This window comes from Pogoniulus pusillus, chromosome 29 (genome assembly GCF_015220805.1).
Source record: "Pogoniulus pusillus isolate bPogPus1 chromosome 29, bPogPus1.pri, whole genome shotgun sequence".
Lineage (NCBI taxonomy): Eukaryota > Metazoa > Chordata > Aves > Piciformes > Lybiidae > Pogoniulus > Pogoniulus pusillus.
Genome location: NC_087292.1, coordinates 18,614,980 through 18,635,348, shown reverse-complemented (window position 1 = coordinate 18,635,348; position 20,369 = coordinate 18,614,980). Strand labels below are relative to the sequence as shown.

The 20,369-nt window shown below is 55.1% G+C and overlaps 1 protein-coding gene and 1 long non-coding RNA gene across 4 annotated transcripts; both read right to left on the bottom strand.

Annotated features, from left to right (window-relative positions):
* Positions 1-1,145: 1,145 nt before the first annotated feature.
* Positions 1,146-16,187, bottom strand: PKIG (cAMP-dependent protein kinase inhibitor gamma). 2 transcript variants are annotated; one of them, XM_064167844.1, is made up of 4 exons: positions 15,962-16,051; positions 10,867-10,934; positions 3,527-3,702; positions 1,146-2,042 (listed from the first exon to the last, which is right to left on the bottom strand). In XM_064167844.1, the coding sequence occupies exons 3-4, from the start codon at positions 3,675-3,677 to the stop codon at positions 1,963-1,965; spliced, it is 231 nt and encodes a 76-aa protein (XP_064023914.1). In that variant the 5' UTR covers positions 3,678-3,702; positions 10,867-10,934; positions 15,962-16,051; the 3' UTR covers positions 1,146-1,962. The 2 variants fall into 2 exon arrangements, with proteins under 2 accessions (XP_064023914.1, XP_064023915.1); XM_064167845.1 differs by lacking the exon at positions 10,867-10,934 and having other exon boundaries at positions 15,962-16,187.
* Positions 16,188-16,360: 173 nt separating this feature from the next.
* On the bottom strand, positions 16,361-19,981 carry LOC135188431 (uncharacterized). Of its 2 annotated transcripts, XR_010307693.1 has the most exons (3): positions 19,566-19,981; positions 19,096-19,257; positions 16,361-18,867 (listed from the first exon to the last, which is right to left on the bottom strand). It is a non-coding gene; the product is annotated as an uncharacterized LOC135188431 (long non-coding RNA). The 2 variants fall into 2 exon arrangements; XR_010307692.1 differs by having other exon boundaries at positions 19,096-19,981.
* Between the last annotated feature and the right edge of the window lie 388 nt (positions 19,982-20,369).

Below are 20,369 nucleotides of genomic sequence, written 5' to 3'. Positions count from 1 at the left end.
ATGTGGCTGGGTTAAGCCTATGTCCTTGGTCTTTCAGCACCATCGGCGACAGCAGCTGAGCTTCTGCCTTGACTTACAGAGGGAACCTGATGCCTCTTGCCTGCCCTCTGGGGAGAGCCACCCAACAGGTCCCTAATTATCCACCTAAATATAATTCTGGAACAGATGGTTTCTGACCAGGGAGACCTAAGATTAGCCCACATTTGGCTGCTGGAGGTTGTGTGTGGTGCACAGTCCCTCTGCACTGCCTCTCAGCCAGTGGCAGTGAGGAGAGATGGAAATGGGCCTTACAGACCCATCTGTGTGGCCAGCCAAGCCCAGGGGCTGCCAGCTGCTGTGCCCACGGGCACAAGGGAAAGGGAGCAGGCTCTTGGCTGCTGTCCGGGCACAGAGCTGCCATCGAACGCCAGCAGTGCCAGGAGCTGATCTGCTCTGCAGCTGCCAAAGAGCAACTGCAGCCACTGCCTGGCTGCCAAATCCTCATTTCCTGAGGGGGCTGCAGCCGTGGGCAGCTCTATGCTGGCCCCACAGCCATCGCCTCTCAGACACAGACAATTCTCCCTCTGTCCAGCAGCCACTTCTCTGCTTATTTGTGGCCTTGTTGGAAGCTTGCAGTGTTCAGCCCTTCCCTAGGCTGTCAGGGTGATGCTTGCCCTTGGGTCACCAGTGGAGAGTGTTTCTCAGGCCATCCATGCCTCATCCCCATGCCAGCTGTGGATTCCAGCTGGGCTGCAGCTGCTGCATACAGCTCCAGTGGAACCTGCTCTCCTGGGCTGGTGAAATCCCAGCAACACCCTTGTAGCTCTGTGCTGCAGAGCTTCCCACTGGCACCTCTTCTGCTGGTGTCTGAGACATTCCACCGAGCCCCAGGCCAGACTTGTGCTTGACTTTTTGGGCAGGAACGTGGAGGGGAGCAGAGCTCCAGGCGTGGATGAAGCATCCTGGGTAAAGCTGTGCTGGGCAGGAAAGCCAGGGAAGGGGGAACACACTTCCAGCATTTTCTGTGCCAACTACAGCAGCTCCCAGCTGGGTGGGGTTTCAGCTCCACGTTTATCTGTTAAGGGGAGCTGGTGTAGGCCCCTGCGGCTTCACCAGCTGCAAGGCAAAACAGAGGAAGAAGCAGCATCCAGGCAGACAAAACCGCCTCCAGGACTGCTTGTTTATTCCAACAGCTTATGCAGTTCTATCAAACCATCTTTAAGACAAAACATGTCTGCTGAAAGGGAAAACGGTGTGAGATGCTACCAGAGATCATCTCAGCTAACAGCTTGCAGAGCTAAGCCTGAATTTCAACAGTCAAATCAGCAAAATGTTTCTCCTCTCCCTTTAAGAAGATCTTAAAATGCTAAAACCCAAAGAAACTGCTGCCTGGGGCTGGGGCTGCAGGTGGAACTCATCCACACGGAGCTGTGCTTTGGTCCTTTCCTGATGCTAAGTGGCAGCAGTACACTGAGTGGTGCTTGACATGAAGGCAGCAGGGCTGGCCAGGTCCCTTCCCTTCTGCCCACCCTGACAAGGGGCTGTACAGACAGTCCAGAGGCCAGGCCAGTCCTCAGATGCAGATGGGGGTGAGGCTTAAAACCCCAAGAATCTAAATTTGTAATCTGTAGAAACAGAATAAATAAGTTTGGATCTGCAGAGGAGAAGGTGCCTTGGGCAGGAGCCTGATGTGTCTGTTATTACTTGAAACTGTTCCTTCCCCGAGGGGAAAGCTGCAGCTAAGGCATCTTGAGAATGCTCGCAGCAGAGCCACAGCAGTGCTGCCCTGAACCCTTAGGGATGGCAGCAGAGGTCTTTTGGTGGTGCCAGTCCTTGCACAGCATCCTGTGGCTCTCTGAACAGAAGTTGCAGCAGAGGCATTTGCTGTTCTAGGTTGGCATTTGTCCACAGGTTCAATAAGAGATTCTTGTCTGATGCTGCCAGCAAGGCCCTCCTCCTGCCCACCCCACCTCCTGGGCACCCTCATGGGGAGGGGCTCTTCTCCTGCCCCTTTGGTCTTGCTCCAGGGTCCTTCTCAGAAGAAGTGGCATCTCTTTGGTTGTCTGCAGGAGGGAGGATTGGAAAGGTTGGTTACACCCTGCTGAGGACACATTGATCAGCAATTGCTGCAGCTGATTTTATCCTGGTTGCCAGCTGAAGACTTATCACTACCCGCCATGGCCAGATGCTTGGCTTACAGTTATCAGGGTGCTCCTTCTGCTCCCGGGGCACAAACACTCCTCAGCATCTCTGGTGATGCTGGGGGAGCCTGTGCTGGCCTTGTCTAACCCACAGTGGCAACTCGCTCCAGCCTGAGAGCTCCCTGAGCTGCTCTTCATTACAGGCGCTCTAATTTGTGCTCATTGTGGCTGGGTGGATGGACTTGTGCCAGTGCTGAAAGAGGCACACTGGGGATAAAATGTTTTCAGGTGGTTTTGTAGTTACAGGTTGCAAGCTGGAGAAACACAAGGGCAAGGGAACAGCTGAGTGTTGCAGCGTGTTTGGTGGCCTGCCAGTGAGATGGGGCAGGCTGGTTTGCTCGTGCTCTGAGCAGAGGATTTATGCTTCATGTAGTCACAGGATCAGAATGAGTTGGCTTGGGAGAAACCTTAAAGGTCATCCAGTTCCAATGCCCTTGCATGGGCAGGGACACCTCCTACTAGACTTGGTTGTTCAAGCCCCCATGCAACCTGCCCATGAACACTTCAAGGGTTGGAGCCTCCACTGCTGCTCTGGGCAACCTGTTCCAGTGTCTCATGGGGAAGAATTTCTTGCTAATGTGTAATCTCAATCAAACTTCCTCCAGCTGGAGGAGTTCATCCCTCATCCTGCCACTGCCTTTCTACAAAGTCCCTCTCCAGCTCTCCTGTAGCCCACTTCAAATACTGCAAGGCTGCTCTGAGGTCTCCTTGGAGCCTTCTCCAGGTTGAACAGCCCCAACTGTCTCAGCCTGTCCTCACAGCAGAGGCACTCCAGCCCTCTGATCCTTTCTGTGTCCTTCTCTGGACCTGCTCTGACTGTTCCTGTCTGCCAGCATATGCAGAGCAGGGCACTGCTGCTGCTGTCTTTGGGCTGCAGGTGAAAGCCTGGAGAAGGCTGATGGTGATCAGAATCAGCCCAGCTGTGTAAAACACCTGGGGAGCTATCTGGAGGCTGATCTAAAAACCCCAAAGCCATCCAAACAAAAAGCAAGCCACCACCTGCCCCACAGCTGGGCTTCTACAAAGCCCGCGGGGTCTCTGGTGTGCCATTTGCCCTGGTGCGGCTCTTGGTCACTTCATGTCTCAGTTAAGCAGCAGTGGCTCTACAGAGCAGCTGAGCAAGAGGCCTTGGCTGGAGTGTGCAGTGCTCATGTGCCAGCAGCCTTGGGACCATCCCACTCACTGCACCCTCTTGGCCTGGGCAGTCTCCCACTAGCTGAGTGCCAGCCCGAAGGCACTGCCTGTGGCAAGGAGCAGGATCTGTGCGCTGCTCCCGGAGACAGCGGTGCCCAGCGGCGCTGCCCTCTCAGGCCTTGCCCTTCCAGCCCTGCCCCGGGGCCGCTCACCTGCTGCCCCCACGGCGAGGTCCCCCAGCCCCTGGGTCAGCTGGCGCATGCTGACGGCGCTGGCGTCTGGCTGGATGTCGTGCACCGCGTTCCTCCGGCCCGCTCGGTCGCAGGAGATGAAGTCTGTGTAGGTGCTGGACTCGACCTCCATTGCATCTCCACACACCTGCCAGGCGCTGCGGGGAAGCGGCTGTGAGGCCAGCGGTGCTCAGAGAGCCCCCACCCGCAGCCCCCTCCAGCATAGGTTACTGTGTGGAGTTCAACTATAGCATGAGGAAATAGTCCCTGCACTGCTCCAGCTCCTTGGCAGCAGCTACTGAAATCTCAGGTATCAACTCTGCCACCTGGGGCCCCTAACCGAGTGCCACCATACTGGGCCAGCTGCCAGGGCAGGTGGCTCACTGCCAGGTCATTCTCCATGCAGGGTCACCCACCATTCCAGGTGACCTACCATGGTGTATGAGGGCAGGTGGGCAGGAAGGATCCGTCTCAGCTGCCTTACTGGTCCTTGTGCTGCCCTCTGAGTGCACAGCAAAGCAGACGAGGCAGTGGCCATCTGCTGCTGCTGGGTTCCTGCCACTCTCCCTTAGGAGCTGCAAGGTCACTTGCAGCAGCTGTTTCTACAGCCCCCTTCCTCCTCAAATGAAGCTTTGAGCAGAGCCCAGATTTGGGAATGCTGTTCCAGCCTGGAAGTGCAATGGGAAGTGATGTGGTTCAGAAGGATACAGCTGGGAAGCCTGGGGACAGTATTTCGCAGGGGCTCTGGGCCAGTACTGGCCTCCACTGGCTGTTGGGTGCCACTGAAGAAGCGCAGGCGTGGACCGCTCTGAGATGAGCACTTCAGCACCTGCAAACCAGCCCCTCAGAGGGATGTTGGGCTCCCTGCACTCCAGGCTTGTGTCTGTGCCAAGAAGGCACCAAGAGAGGCTCAGAGAGGCACTGGGCCCCTGTGAGCTCCACTGCCAGCCAGCTCTCGGCTCAGCCTAAGGAGTCCCTGCGGGGTTAGTTTCATCCTTGCTGAGGGTCTCCCTGGCCAGCGTTGGTGCAGCAGGCAGAGCCCGAGGGCCTCAGCAGCCCGGGGGATGTATTGCAGGTGTCTCGGCACAGAGATAGTGGGTGCCCACTGATGCCAACTTGCTGCTCTGGGTTCCTCCCCTTGCTCGCTGGCTTTGGCATTGGGAGGACATCTGAGATTAATCCTTGTCTTATCTGTGATCCTGATCCTACTCCCTGTACAAATGCCTTTAGCCCTGCTGATGTTGTTGGTGCTTAGAAGAGGTCCTAAGGGAAATGCTCACAAGCAACGAACAAAAAAATTCCTCTTCTTGTGCTTTTGTGTCTTGGGACTGATGCCCCACAGGGAAATCTGCTTAGCCTCCTGCACAAATCCTGCTTAACCCTCATCTTCCTTCCAGGGAACTCTGCTGGCAGACCCCCAGCCTGGGCAGGAACTGCTCTCCTCGCTCTGTGAGCCCTGCTGTAGAGCAGCAGAAGGAAGATTCCATAACCAGGAGAAAAGAGATCAGAGTCTCCTTGTTCCACAGACTGAGCAGGGTGCAGTAACTTCGAACCTGCATGAACCCAGAACACTTTGGGAGCCTCAGGGACTCCTTTTCTGGTGCTGTCACCAGCCCAAGGAGCACTGGCACCAAGTCACTGGTGGCACTTCCCAGGAGAACCTGTCTCCAATCCAGCAAATCTGTGCAAACAGCTGCCTGCTCCAGGGTCTGGCATCCCTTTGGCCCCTGTAGGCCTTGCCAAGAGCTGCATCCCTTGTCCCAGGAAGAGATCCTGTCTGGATTTGTTCCTCTCTTTGCTCCCTGCTCTGCAGACATGCCCTTCCCAGTGCAGCAGCCTGGCTGAGCTCAGCGAGGGAAATGCCTTTTCCCAGGACACAACAAGCACTGAGCATTCCCAGATGTGTCCTCCTGGCAGCTTAACAGAGTCTGGAGGCTGCTGACCTCCTGTAGCTGCCAGAGTGATGTCAAGAGGACTTGAGACGCTTCCCTAAAAGCAGTCCACACAAGCCTGGGACCATCCCCATGTCAGTGAGGCCAGTCCAGAGTGGACATGCTCAGGGGCCTTTCCCCTGCACCACTGGCTGGACCACTTGGTTTGCAGGGTGTACTCCACAACGTGAGGAGCAGGAGCAGGACAGCCCCCAGGATGCGGCATGTTCATAGACTCGTGGAATAGTTTAGGTGGGAAGGAGCCTTTAAAAGTCATCCAGTGCAAGCCTCTGCAGTCAGCAGGGACATCTGCAACTAGAGCTGGTTGCTTAGAGCCCCAAACAACCTGACCTGGGGTGATTCCAGCATGGGGCATCTACCAGCTCTCTGGGCAACCTGGGCCAGGGCCTCGTTACCCTCACTGTGAAAAATGCCTTTGTTCTCTCCACTCTAAATCCCTCTGGTTTAGTTTTAAACCATCACCTCTTGTCCCATCATACAGACCCTGCTCAAACGTCTGTCCCTGGCTTTCTCATCGGCCCCCTGAAGTACTGACAGGCCAGTCTAAGGTCTCCCAGAGCCTTCTCTTCTCCCGGCTGAACATCCCCAATTGTCCTGGTGTCCCTCGGTGTAGCTGCCCAAGGCAGATGTGCTCAGCTGTGGCAGTGATGTACCAAGGGACGAAATGTGCCATCCCATGGGAAAAGGCTCAGATCCAGATTGCAAGGCGGGAAGATGCCGGCGGCAGGAGCAGGGCTGGGTGCCGGGAGGTGGCGCCTGTGGTTTGTCCACGTCCCGGGACTGCAGCCCCACGCAAGAAGCCGCAGCGGCTGCGTGAGCGCAGCTCGCAGGTCTGCCGCACTCCGCCGGGACTCTCCGGGCGAGCGGCTCTCGAAGGGCTCCTCAAGCCCTGTGAGTGGCTCCCTCCCTGCTGGCAGAGGCACTCCAGCGCTGAGCCAAGGGGGTGACTGGAGCAGGACCCTCTATTTCTGATGGGCAGAATTGATTCTTCGAGAGCGTTTCCACACTTCCAGGCAGGTGCAAAGCAGCTCAGAGGGTTTCTAGTCAGTGGAAACATCTTCAGACGTCTGCCAGGACGAGGGAGGAATCCCCTGCCTGCCACCTGTCCGCACGGTTCCACCTGAAACTGTCACCACGGACAGTCACTGAGGGGAGGCAGTGGGCGCAATGAGGGGGTGCACCACCCTGCAGCTCCCCCCCTCTGCTTACTCTGCCATGAGCTGGCAGGAGGGGAGGAGGTGCTAGCTGCTGCCAGCGCTGCAGGGCTGAGCCCGCAGCACACGGATGCACCGGGGAGGGTTTCCAGGGCGCTCCGGTGAGGTGATTCAGCTGTCCCCAGAGGGGCACTTCCTGCCTCCCGTGCCACGATGAGGGTTACAGAAACGGTCCCTGTGCCAGCCCACTGGGATGGGGCAGGGCATGCATGGCACGGGGAAAAAGACCACAAGCAGGGGCCCAAGATCTGCTGCCCGTGCCTCAAAACCTTTTCTGTGCTGTCTAGAGAGAGGCTGTGTCCCCTCTGCTGTGGGGATGCGGTGATGCCTGTCCCAGAGCAGCTGGCCCCAAGGGCAGGAGCCCCTCATCGGCTGCCACAGACATCAGATATTTCCCCAGAGCCACCTCTGCTCCCTTGGCCCCCAAAATAAACTGGCTCTGCCAAATCTGCCACTTGGCCTAGGCCAAGTCCTCCATAGTGCCTTGTGAGGACTCAAAACTCTGCAGCCTTGACTTTGCTGGCCTGGTTTTACAATCTAAAGGTCAATTAGTGCCCGTAGAACTGCTAACTAATTCTTTAGCCCCAGGTTTAAGATTAGGCTTAGGCTGACTCCTCTACAACTTCTCAAACCTTGCATTTAATTCTGCCAAGCTCTTCAGTTTCCCTCCTCTCTCCGCTGACCTTCAGCACATCACCAAAGACTCCCACTGCAGTCTCTCTGCTGCCTCTGGGTACCTCCTGCTGCCCCACAACCCCCCAGCCACTGCCTGGCTCCCAGTTGACATGCCCTTGGCATCTGGGTAGGGTGAGTTCTTATGTGCACTGCCATGGTCCCCAGAGGAGAGTGGAGGGCTCAGAGAGGAGCGGGGAGGCAGATGGGATTGCTCAGCCCCATCGGCACCTCTTTAGCATCAGGACATGCGGGTGATGGCAGGAGGGAGCCATCTCTCCGTCCATCCTTCTGCCTGTCAGGAGAGCAGCCAAGGTGCCCAGCTCTGACCACACAGCGTTGCCAATCTGCACCTCCACGCCTGGAGAAGGCAGCACCCTTCTGCCAGCCCTCATGGGGCATGGGTGCTGAATGTCTGCTCAGGAAGACCTGTGCCGCGGCAGGAACCGCAGCTTGCCTCCGCGCCTGGGGTTGATGGAGCTCTGCTCCCCGCTCCTCCCAGCACCGAGCCTCGGCTGCAGCCTCAGCCGCTTCTGCCGCGTCTCACTAAGTTGATTAATGGCGATAATTGGTCTCTGTGCATCTGGAGACAGTTGCCGTGGCAGCAGCTTGTGTTTGTTCTGTGCCCGGGTCGAGCTTGTTTTTTAAGTCCCACAGCTCTGAGGTGCCAACGAATCAGGACTCTCCGGTTCCCCCCCAGCACCTCTGCCAGACACACAGCCCGGCAGGGTGGCAGACCTGGATGGGGCACGCTTGGCCCCATCAGGCCTGAGACTCGGCAGGCTGGCACCTTTCCCCTCCCCATTTTTCAGCCCTTCAAGCCAAGCTGGCAGTGGGTGGACATGGCTCTGACATGCTCAGCAAGGAGCAGTGAACCCTCATATTCTCCCAGCACAGCCATGAGCACCTTTTGAGACAGCACCCACAACTCTCCCTGTCCTCTGCAGAGACCCTTCCAAAGCCCTAAGGAGTATGAGGCTCTGCCTTTCTCCATCACTTTTCTCCCAGCTCCCTCTTCATCTGCTTTTATTTGTCAACATATTTTCACATGAGCAACATCAGTGACTGGGAGGAAGATCTGCTGCTCCCTGCACTTGCAAAGTAGGTGAACCACAGACCAGTCACTTTAACCCTTCAGGTGCAAAAGGCCCCCAGCTGCTGCTGCAGGCATGTTACAGGAAGACCTGAGTATTGTTCCTGCATGCCAGAGGGTCTTCTCCATCACACCTTTGCCGCGGGGTGGATTCCTCTGCCATGGGAAGCCTCTTCCGATTTGAGTTCCTGCACTTCCCTCAAATCACCCAGGCAGAAAAACCCCTTCTGAATTTCACCTCAAAGGCTGGAAACTCCCTGGTGGCCCCACAGCTCTTCTGATCACACCAAGGCACCAACCTTTGTTTGAGTGAACTTTGCCTACTCAAACCCTGCTTGAATTCCTGGTCCAGAGATGCTTATCCCAAGCACAACCTCCCCAACACCTTGTAGGCTCCCCTAGGCAAGGAGAAGCTGAATAAATGCAGAGGAGATGCAGCTGAGGCTATTTTCTAGCACAGCTGCTCCTGTCACTTATAAAAAGAAGGGGAAGTTACAATAGACTCTGTGGGGATGTCTCTGGTTTGGGGTGGAGGAAGATCCTTCTATGAGGACAGAGGTAAGCAAGGATGGCTCTTCATACCTAGCAGGATAAAAAACCAATTTTGTCCAGGTTTGCTTTGTGGTCTGAGGATCTGAGCTCTGCTGCTGCGTGAAAGTGGGGCTGGCATGGCTGGGAAGGAGAGCTTGGCTTGGGAGAGGTGTACTCCAGGCTGTCCATGCAGTTTGGGCTGTTGCTAGTTGAGGAGGTTCTGTCTAGCACAAGGTGCATGAAGCTGAGAGCTGCCTGCCTTGGCTCTTCCTCATTTGGGCTTGCACAGGAGCTCACATCCTGCACCAAGAGTCCTTCTGACTCAGTGTACTGTAAGGGGCTGAACGAGAAGCTGTGAAACCTCCTGAGGTGCAAGAGGTCTGGCACTGGTGCCTAAAAATATCCAGGACAACTCTTCAGAGTGTCAGCATGGAATGAGGCTGATTAGCAAAACCAGGCTTAGCTCTGCTCCCTGGAGCTGGCTGCCCTGCCCCTCCACCCCACTGCACAGGAGAAAGCCCAGCCCAGGGCAGGGGCAAAACTTGCCTTGGAAGATGGGGACAGAGTCAGGGAGCCGTGAGAAGGATTAGGTGACTGGGGTGGTGCTATGGATGCTTCACATACGATAGAAAAAGAAAGTGCAGGAGTTCAAAACAGGCTGGCGGTGAGAGGTGGCCAAGCTAAGCCCTTTGAGGAGGCTTCACAGCTTCAGTTACCCACCAGAGTCAGCAGCCCCTTTGGCTGTGTGACCTTGCTGGTGCCTTATCTGGGCAGAACGGCCCTCCTGGCCTACACACCCCTTTCTCTTCAGGGTTCTGTGATGGATGGGGAAGTTTTGCACATCTGTCTCAGGTGACAGCAGCTTCTGAGCCTTTCTGCAGGCAAGGTGAATTTGCCTGTGTCACCAGTGAGGTGACCTCTAGACATGAGTCAAAGCTGTGCTTGAAGCATGCCTGGGACCTTACACTGGGGGTGCTCAGAGATCACTGCAAGTTAGAGCTTCAGGAAATGGAAAGCTCTTAATGAAATTAATTATGGTCCACTGGAATGCAGCCTAGGTGTGGAAGGACATGGAGTGTTTCTGGTGTAGACAGGAAAGGTGCTGAGTACAAGAGATGAACTGGTCTAAGAGACCTCCAGGAGGAATGACTGCAGAGCCTCTCTTGCCAGATTTGCAACTGATGCCAGTACAGTACTCTGTGCAGGGAAAGCTCAGTGCAGGAGCAGGAGAAAGCAGCAAGCTGATCTGAAGGGTGAGGAGATGCTCACCCTATGGCACAGGAGCCATAGAAGTGAAACCAGGGAAAGGACTGAGCTCGTGGGTCTGTTGCTTCCACAAGCACCACAAAAGGTTAGGTTCTCGGCAACCCCTAGCTCTGGCTGGGCTGGCTCCACATGCAGAGTCAAACTCCTTCGTGTGCTCACGCACAGCAAACAATGCTCTGGTTGGGCAGGCTGTAAACAGAGTCAACATACAATGTCCTGTCCCCATGCAGCATGGCTTGGGCTGGGAGCTGCTCTTGGAGGTGCTGCTGGAATGTGGCTGAGGCAGGGGCAGTGCAGCAGGGCTGTTGATGTGTTGTCCCTCAGCACTTCTCTAGCAGCTAGCAATCTGGAATCCAGGGGAAAGCCCAATGGCTTTATGAGACAGGAATGGAAAGACTCAGTCTCCTTCATTGAAGGCTTTCAAAACCGGCCTGGATGTGCTCTGTGCAACCTGATCTAGGTGAACCCATGCAAGCAGAGGGGTGGAACTCAATCTCCAGAGGTCTCTTCCAACCTCTACCACTCTGTGATTCCGGTTTGGGTGATGCCTCCCTGTCAACAAAAGTTGCATCAGTCCATGCTGTGAATCCCTACCTGATTCAGTTGACTTTCCTTCTGGGCATGACTTCAAACAAGGTTCACATGCAGCAGGACAGTGGCTTCTAGGAAGGAAAAGAAACATAAGGAAACATTATCTGTGCTCCTGGGAAGTATAAAGCTCAGCTGCTGCTTCTACTGGCTGTGACCAGGGCAGTGAAGGGGGCGTGGGGTCTACCAGGGCTTGGACAGCACCTGGGTGAGCATGGAAATGCCAAATGAAGGGCTGAGGGATGGTGGTGCTCACGTAACACTTTCTTAGGAGGGCTGCAGAGACTGAGGCTGCTGTGTCTAGGAGCAAAGGGGGCCCAGGCATGGGCCTACCTTCACAGAGAAGTTCATGTTGGTTTTGCTTCTCCTTTTGTTAGCATCAAGTGGGTGTGTGTGGGAGAACCGAAGAAGTTCAGGTCTCTGACCTGCCCCCCAGGCAGACCCAGTGGCTGCCTCAGGAGGATAAGTGAATATTGGTTTGCAGCTTCACTGCCCTTGAATGAAGTGAAACCCCCAAGTCAGCTTCTCCAGGGCAAAAGGGGATGTCAGATATGGTACTTTTAGTCTCCTGCTGCTCTCATTTCTCTGCTGCTTGTGCACAGCTGTGCCTCCTCCTGCTGATCCCAGGCCTGCTCAGACACTTCCTTTGCAGCCTTAGCATCTGTGGGTGCATTGCAATCCTCTGACCTGCAGAGCCCAGCCAACAAGACATTTGCTTATTTTAGCAGCTGTTTCAGCTTTCAGGCTTTTTGGAACATTGTGGACTGTTTTTTTCACTTTGTCCCAGGCACAAATACTAGCAGGACAGAAGGCAAGACACGACCCATTTAACTCTGTCAGCAGAAGCTCCTCTCTGGCCCGTCTGGGCTGAGCAGCTCTTTGACTGGAGCTACTCCACGACATTTCCCAAGCTGGCCCAGACCTACAGCCTTGGTCTTTGTGTTTTGACTCACTTTTAATGCTCCCAAGTTGTCGGAGCTCTGGCTGGGCTTCAAGGACAGGCACTTGCTACTCCTGTGGCAGGTCCCCATCTGTTAAGCGGCGTTGTTAAGACAAGCACCCCTCACTGTATGCACTTTCTGATCTGCAGGTGACAGGCTTGCAGAAGTGGCCAATACTGATTCTGATCATGGCAGAAGCCACACAAAGGTAGGAGGATTTAACAACGCTCTGTTGTTGGTGTTTACTCCACTGACAGTGGAGTGCTGACTGGAAGCACTGGAGCGGAAAAGAAGCAGCATTCCCACAGCTCTGGGAACATGCACGGCCCCGCGGGGGCACCAAGGAGGCAAACAAAAGCAGGAAGGAAGAAAGCCAGCTTTGGAAATCCACCAGTCTTTATTCTCCTCCTTTGCCTTCCTGCCTCTCTGCAGCACCAATGGTTAAACCTCCAGCACTTCACATGTGCTGCATAGTATCTCAAAATCCATGGCCCCCTGCCAAGAGAGGCTTAAAGCAAACTGGAGCAGTGATCTCCAAAGCAGAAGTTATCACTGAGCAGCCCTGCTCCTGATGGGACATGAGGGGGAAAGTCCATTTTCTCTCTCTTGAAGAAGCTGACACTGGAGACAAACTCTTTGGTCTTGCTTTCCAAGCCTGCAGCCCTGGCTCTACCTTGATGTTTCTGCCCATGCTTGAGGATCTGGAGTCTGAAGCTGGGCCCTGTACTTCATCCTCAGAGGCTCATCCTCTTCTGGCTCATCCAGTGCTGCTATTCCCAGGGCGATGAGCAGAGCCCTGAGGGCCCCTATGTGCAAAGACAAGGCAGTATCCCACCTGGGCAGCCTGGGAACTGAGGGATGGTGACGTGGAGTCCATGCCCTATGGCTAAGGATGGGCTTGTTAAAGAACACTTTGTATTTCCTAGCCTACTTCTGTAAGCCATCGAGGTACTGCAGGTGACTTTTGGACCCTGTGGAGATGTTGCCCATTCAAAGCCTATGAGGAATGGGTTGCAAAGGCATCAGTGTGATGCACGTTTGAGGTTCAGATTCCTTCCATGTTTATCAGCTGTTACCTGAAGGAATGAAGACACAAAACTAAGTCTGTGCTCTCAGCACTGCTTCCAGAGCAAGAGATGGTGCCAAAGAAACCCAGAAAGGGCTTTGACAGAACCCAGCATTGCTCTGCACAACAGCTGCCATGGTGCTGCTCTTGATCCAGAGAGAAAATCCTTTCTGGTTTCAGGCAAGGTGAGGGCAGCAGAGAGAAGGTTGTTCTGGTGTCTCTTGACTCCTGGGTAAACAACAGGCTGGAGGCATCCCTGGCAGGCCTGCTCTCCCTGAGCAGACCGAGCCACTCTTTCAGAGGCCTGGCCCCAGCAGCAGCTGGCATCGTCATCCTCTGAGGTGCAAGAAAACTTGTCATTGTAGTGGAATGTTTCCATCAGCTCCTAATTACCCTGAACCAGGAGGGTTTATAACCCTTAAAATGCAATATCCTCTTAATTACGGCCAAGATTGCTTCGTCACCGAGATAATGACCCAATACCCACGCCCTGCCCGCCAAGCGGTGTCCTGTGGCAGGCAGCACCACAGATTAATTACACCTTGTGGAAACAGTAATTCCAGTCAAGCTGCTGATGCTCTGGTGGGGATATGTTTGGCTTATTACCTCACTGCAAGAATCAACAAAAGCTGGCATTTTGGTCCTGCAGCAGCGGCTGGTGCCCAGCACCCTGCCTGCTGTGGGGGAGCTGTGCCAAGGGCCCAGTTGGGACAGGAGCCCTGGAGAAACTGCCCTGCCAACCAGAAGTGGGTGGTGTAAAGCATACTGCCCTGCAGGCTTCAAGGGAGCCAGGCCTGAGAAAGAGGGTTCATAGTCCAGCTGCTTTTCCTGCTTCTGCTGCAGGTGCCAGCTGGGACCTGGAGCGGTGTCTCAACCTCTCCAACTGCCACTGTGAGGAGCTAGGGACAAAGTCCATGCAAGAGTTCGACCTCTCCTTCTCACTGCCTGGTGCTGGCAAGCCTTGGAGCAGCTCCCCTTATGACTTGACGTTTTCTAGTCATGGGCTAGAGACAACCAGAAGTGTCCTGGATACTGTGCTGGAAAATGTTTCTGGATCGGTCCATACATACAGCTTGGGTGATGCTAAGGAAAGCCTGGAGAGCAGAGAAACAGCTGAACCAGGCTCTGATTGTGAAAACAGGAGAGACCAGGACAGGGTGGCATAGAAAGACAAACAAAAAGCTGAACTGAGGCTTCTCTTGTTCCTTATGGACACAAGATTTGTCCTTGAGTGTGCCACAGACCTCTCTGCGCCCAGGAGAGTCACCTGCTTTGTGCAGCCCTCGTAGCCCAGAAATAATGCTGGTGTTTGTTTGCAGGCAGCCTGGAGGGCTTGAATGTAGAGCAGTGTGCTGTGGGAACTGGCTCTGAAATGTGGGAGATCAGGAAATGTTAGCAACTTGGAAAACATCTTTCACAGTTGTACTGGGGGGCAAGGTTTGTGCCTGTGGGTATTCTTGAGTGGGATCAGCAGTAGATCTGCCTTTCACTAGAGGAAGAGGACAAAGGCAAAACTGCATCCTCCTCAGAACCAGCCACCAGGAACAGAAATGCCAGGTGGCTGGAAATGCATGGCTGTGGACATTGGGGTTTCACCTCTCTGTGACCTGCACTCGGGAGCCTGTGCACTGTATCCAATGGCTCCCAGCTCCTTGAGGCATCTGAGTCTACACTTTCTGGGAAGCATCCCTGAGAACGATGGCCTGGGAGACTTCTGTGTTGCTGTGGAGCTCTGTTTGAAGGACTCGATGCTTTGTCCTGTTGGAAGTGTGCAGAGCACTTCTGGTGCATCCATGTCTTTAAGTGGCCACTGAACTGAGCTCTTTGTGCATCCTTCTTTCCCAGACACCACCCCCCACAAGAGCAGAACCGCGACAGCCACATGGTGGTTCTTTCTACCCAAGAGCATCAGAAACCAAGGTGTGCCCTGCAGCTACCCACACCAGGTGTGCCAACTTCACTGTGAGCAAACAGACCAGGGTCTCAGGGGCTGCAAGGATCTGATGGTCTCTGCCATACAGCCAAGCCAGCTCCTCTCCACAAACCTCCTCTGTGGCACTGCCACAACATCCCCACTACAGCTGCCTCTTGCTCATTTGACCCTGGCACATCTTCCTCCTAGTTCAAGCCACCAGCCCAGCCACCCCAGGCATTGCTTCTGGGGTCACAGCTACACATGGCTCTTCTGCAGAACTAACCTCCCCTTCCAAGCAAAGGGAAATGTTTCCCAAACTCCCCTCTGGGACCAAGGCACTGCATGCATGTGACAGCTCGCACCACGGCTCTCTGCCAGCTGCTTAGGGGAGCCCGGAGAGAGGAGGAAGACACAGCTCCGAGGTGCAGGGATTGCAGAGCCTCCTGGCAGCGCCACCACTCAGCAGCTCTTTCTCATCCCAAGCCCCTGCTCTTCAGAACATTCGCTTGGATAGCTGGATGCCAGTGACCCTCCGAGCCCGCTTCTGCCACCATGCTCTCCGAAGCCCTTGGTTCAAAGGGGAGCCTCGGGCAGCCCTGCAGCTCCCAACAGCCCTAAGGATGGATTCATACCACAGCCCTGCACAGATGGCACGCAGAGTGCCTGTCCCGCAGGCTGGCATCTGTTCCCATGCGAGCACAGAACCGCCCTGGTGCTGCACGGGATTCCCTCCGGCGAGTCGCTCAAAATAAGTGGAGGCATGTCAGAAACGAGGCCAGAAATCCCCACGGGGATCACCGTTCCACGGTCCTTTGTGATTTCTGATCGCCAAGGCTGCTCTCCCTGCCAGCCCTGCATGGCAAGTACTGAGCTGCATCCTTTTCCAAGTGAAACGGCAGCCACCTCCCTGCCATCAGCCCACAAACAGCCTCTCCCAGCAGCAGGAAACCCGAGATGCAGCTCAGTTTTCAGCCCACGGTTTACGGGCAGCAAAAATGAGGCCGTTGTGGCGGTTATCTAAAGTTAGCTGTGTCTAACCAGATCAGCCCTTCGCAGCACGGCTCTGGCTCCCGCGCTGGGGCAGCAGGAGCGCAGCCCGTCGCCGCCCAGCAGGTCTCCTGGCCGCCACCCCTGCGAGCCCATCGCCTGCCCCACGCCCCGCAGCACAGCCCCACTTACAGCCGCCTCGGCTCCCGCTGCCTCTCGAATCCCCTGCCCGGGGCCGCGTCTCTGCCCCGTGTGGCCGGCAGCCGGGCGCGGAGCCGCTGCCACTTTCAGACTTGCAGTTTCCTTGCGCTGGGAGCTGCTAAATGAAGTTGCCCTTCTGGGGCCGAGGGGCGTGTTCTCCTCCCCGCCGAGTCCGTCCCTGCCTGCTGTAATCCAATGCTCATCCCGATGATGTCAAGCAGCTCGGCTCCTGCCTTACCACCGGCAGCGATCTTTGTTTAACTTCGCCGTGTAACCCTGTCTCCCAGCAGCTGCATGTGCCCGAACGTCTCCCTTGCGACGCTGGGTGCAGTGGTTTTGCTGCAGGATGCTTCCTGCTGCCCATCACTCCCCCAGGTTTCTCTCGCGTGCACAGCTGCATCCCTCCATCCATCCTTGTCTGCACACCTGGCCAAAGGCACCGTCACCCCCCGTGCAGCCTGAGCTGTTTTACCAGACGTAGTCCTGGGGAAGTGCCTCCCAAGAGGAAAAACAGTTTGTGTCGTTTTGGAGCACCTGTTGATCCACTGACTCCCACGGGGTGAAATCCAAGTGTCTTTCAGCTCATCTGTCCCTGGCTGCCAGCCTTACTTGGGGGGTGAAATGCAGAGCTGGTGACAGCACCCAGATTTTAATGGGAGCAGATGCTTAGGGCAAAGCAAGCCCTAACACCAAGCACATGCCTTGGTGCCCATCCTGATGCGAAACACAGACTGGGAGCTCTCAGCAAGCTCAAGGCTGCTCCAGCAAAAGAGGAAGCTCTTGCTACTCTTGGCTCCAGGAGCATGCCTCTGAGGGCTGTCACATTAGCACTGAAGACAGCAGTGGGTGGCGGAAGCCAAAGGAACAAGGTGGTTGTAGTGCCAGGACTCCAGTTGTCCTGGCCCATGCCCCTGCCCAGCTCTACCAGCGTGGGGGGAAGGTGTGTGAGCACACAGAAGTGTTGGTACTGCTGCCTGCTCTCGCCTGAGTACCCAGGCTGGAACAGAGATCCTCAGCGCTGATTGTTTGCTAAGAGAGTGAAAGACTCTCTTTATCTCTGCTGTAAGGACAGTCAGGTCCTCAGACTCATAAGGAGAGGAAATGACACAACTCAACTGAAGAGTACAAAAGGTGTTTGCCAGGGACCAGATCCAGTCCCCACTCGAGCCAAGTGAGCAGGGTGAGCCAGGAGGACTTGGCTCTCCCAAGCTACTGTCCCAGACAACCACACAAACTGCATCTCTTCCATCCTGCAGTTCTTCCATGACAGATGGAAGTTTGCTGCGGGTGCCAGTGAGGATCACCAGTCTCTCCTCTAGCCCTGGCATAAACTATCCAGCCAAATCTCCTCTACCTCTGCTGGTTTCACCACCCCCAGCCAGAATCTGTTTGTGCCCACCCGAAAACATGCTGTTTGCTGTGACAGATACCCACACCCCTGTCACTGCTTGCAGGAAGAGATAAAAACACCAACAACAGCAGCAGGCAGTGCAGGAAGCACCCTGGTGACAATATTGAGGCATAGAGCAAGGGGAACGAACCTCAGCAGAGCAGAAATCCTCACACTCAGTGTATCCTCAAACTGACCTCGTGGAGCTCTGCCTCTGGATTCAGTTCAGGTTTATTTCAAAACCAGCCTCAGGGAGCCAATTTGCTTTCCTGAGATGTATTCCTGGGCTGAAATCCCTCTCCCCAGTGCTTTTGAGTCACGCCTTGCCACTTACCCAGAAGCAGCAGTGAGGGACTGACCAGGGAGCGCTGCCTGTCCTCACGAGGTGCAGCAGAGGGAGCGGGGCTCTGCCAGGCTGTGCTGCGGGACACTGCTCTGCTAGCCTGGCCAAGGCTACAGATCTTTCTTTACTCCAGGCCCTCTCTGAAAGTGATCCAGAAGCTACAGCTTTACACTAATGCTTGGGCTGCGAGGTTTGAAGGCCAAATCTGCTAAGGTTGCAAGTGCCACAGCATCAACCCACACAAAGTTTCCTTGGCAGCCTGTGCCAGCCTGTGCCACGTAGGCAATATAGAGCAACGCAGTAAGAAAGCACCTGGGGAAGCCATGAGCACAGCAAGTGCACTGAGAGCCTAATATGTGCCTTGTCCTGGTCCTGTCTGGGCCTGGGAACGAGCCCCTCAGAACATCCCTCGAGGAGTCTGTCCTTTCCTGCACTTCAGTGCAGCATCTTTACAGTGACCTCCTCACCCACTACTGTCCCCTACAAGGACTGCTCAAACATTTTCCAACAAAACTCTTTTTAAGTAGAAAAATGCAATTTGAGGGGAAAAAACCCCAAACTCTTGAGATGCCAAAAAGTTTCCTCAAGCTCACAGCCCATTAGGACAGCAATGCAGGGCTTTCCTGTCCTTAGCCTTCCTGTTCTTAACCGAAAGCTGTCATTTTTCTCTGGTAATCCACTCAAACTTGTAGCTAATTCTCAGGTTGACCAGCTCTTGTCCTGTTGCTTCATACACTGCTGGCCCAGAGGTGTGGACTATGCTGAGAAGCATTCCAGTTGCTGCCCAGCGTGGAGGGTCCTGCAGCCTTGAGCTGCCTGCCCCAGCCACGATCAGCTCCAGTGGCCTGCCTGGTCTGTGCTGAGGGTTTCTGCCCTTTGCTTTGTGCTGCGCTCTCCTGCGTGCTCTCAGACTGGTGCTGGTGGCATTGCTGCTTGGCTCTGCTCTCTTGGTTGCTGCTGTTGACTGTGCAGCTGGGTCTGCAGGGAGTTGGAGTGATTGCTTTTTCAGCTTTGCATCACAGAGCAGGGTGCAGAGAGCAACAGCCTGGGGAAAGACAGACCTACAATGCCCTGTAGCCTTCTTGCTCTGGTGCAGCACAGGATTAAACAGTATGGCCAGGGGAGAGCAAGCAGCTGTCCCGTGGGTTGACCGTCAGCCTGTAGCTGGAGGAAGCACAAAGACAGAACGATCTCGTAGGGCAGGTGTCAAAAGGAGGTGAGAAGATCCCCAAGGGTACACCCTAAAGAAACCCACCCCTGTAGTGGTGCTGTGATGCTGGATTACACTGCTTGCTCCAGCAAGAGAAGCCACCAGCACTAAGGGCCCTCCAGGAAGCTCTGAAGCCCAAGGAGGAAAGCTGTCACTTCAGAAGGACCTGACCTGTCTCTGACCTGTTTTCACAGCCCAAGTCTCGCTTCCCTCAGGAGCTGCTGCCGGGGCTGGAGCAGTGCTGCTGCAGCCCCTGATGCAGTGCAGAGCCTCCTCACGTAAGGGCAGCTTCCCACTGCCTTGCCCAGGCATTGAGCAGTCCCTGCTGCTTGATGTCATCACGACTGCAAGGAAATATGGAATAAGATATGCATGGAAACCTGACTTTTTTCCCCAGACTTCCTCCCCCAAAGTAAACACTTGAAATAAAACCCTCTCCCCCAAACATCCTTCGGCAGCCTGCTTGGCTCCCTAAGGAAAGTGTAGATGTCTGAGGCCACTGCACAGCAGCCTGCACTTTGGAGAGCCACGAGGAGAGGAGAGAGTGACAGGTAAAGGCAGCTGTTTGCTGCCAAATGCAGGGCAGGGGTTGCTGTGGATCAGGGAACAGAGTGGGTGTTGGGATGTCTGCGTCACCTGTGCTGAGACCCACATTTGTTTATAGAAGTTGTTCATCCAGAAGGGTTCAGCAACAGGTGAAACACAAGACAAAGCTGTAATGAGGCTGAACTCATTAGTGAACCCCCTCCAGGGTCCCCCTAGCAGCGGGCAGGGTCGGTGAGTAGAGCCTGCGGCGGGGAGACCCTGGGCACAGGGACAGCTCAGCTGTTTGCTCTCAGCTGTAGCTATTTTTAGCTGCAGTAATCTGGGCGGCGATGACAAAGCTTTTCACTCCGAAGTGAGTGCCTGTGCTTCGCTTCTGGGCAGTTTCACTCCACAAGCTCGTCCCTGCCCGCTTCCCAGCCGCGGCTCCGCAGGGACCTTCTCCTCTCCTCGGAGCCAACCACCTCCAGAAGGTTTGCCCTAGGAGGATAATTTGGAGTCTCAGCCCAAAGGTGGTTTGGGTTTTTTTGTTTGGTTGGTTTTTTGGTTTTTTTTTGTTTTATTTCCCCCCCCCCCCCCCCGGGAAAGTTTTCAGCTTGGAAAAGAAAGGAAGTGGTTGGGTTTTTTTCATAGTCTCCAAAGTCAGCCTTTGCTGAGAGCACATTGTGGACATGCTCCCTCCAAACCCTCCTTCGTGCCGACGTCCTGCAGTCCAAAGAATTCACTCAGCTGCTGCCTCTTTGCAGCTGCCACGAACACAAGCAAGCCTCAACTCCCGAGGCAAGCCAGGGTGGCAGTCAGTGACAGCACTGACCTGTGCTACGTTCTACCCAAAGGGTCCCGAAGCCCCCTGCAAACTCCCTTCCACGCCCTGCATCAGAAGGACTTTACCTGCTGCTGACGGGAGAAGCGC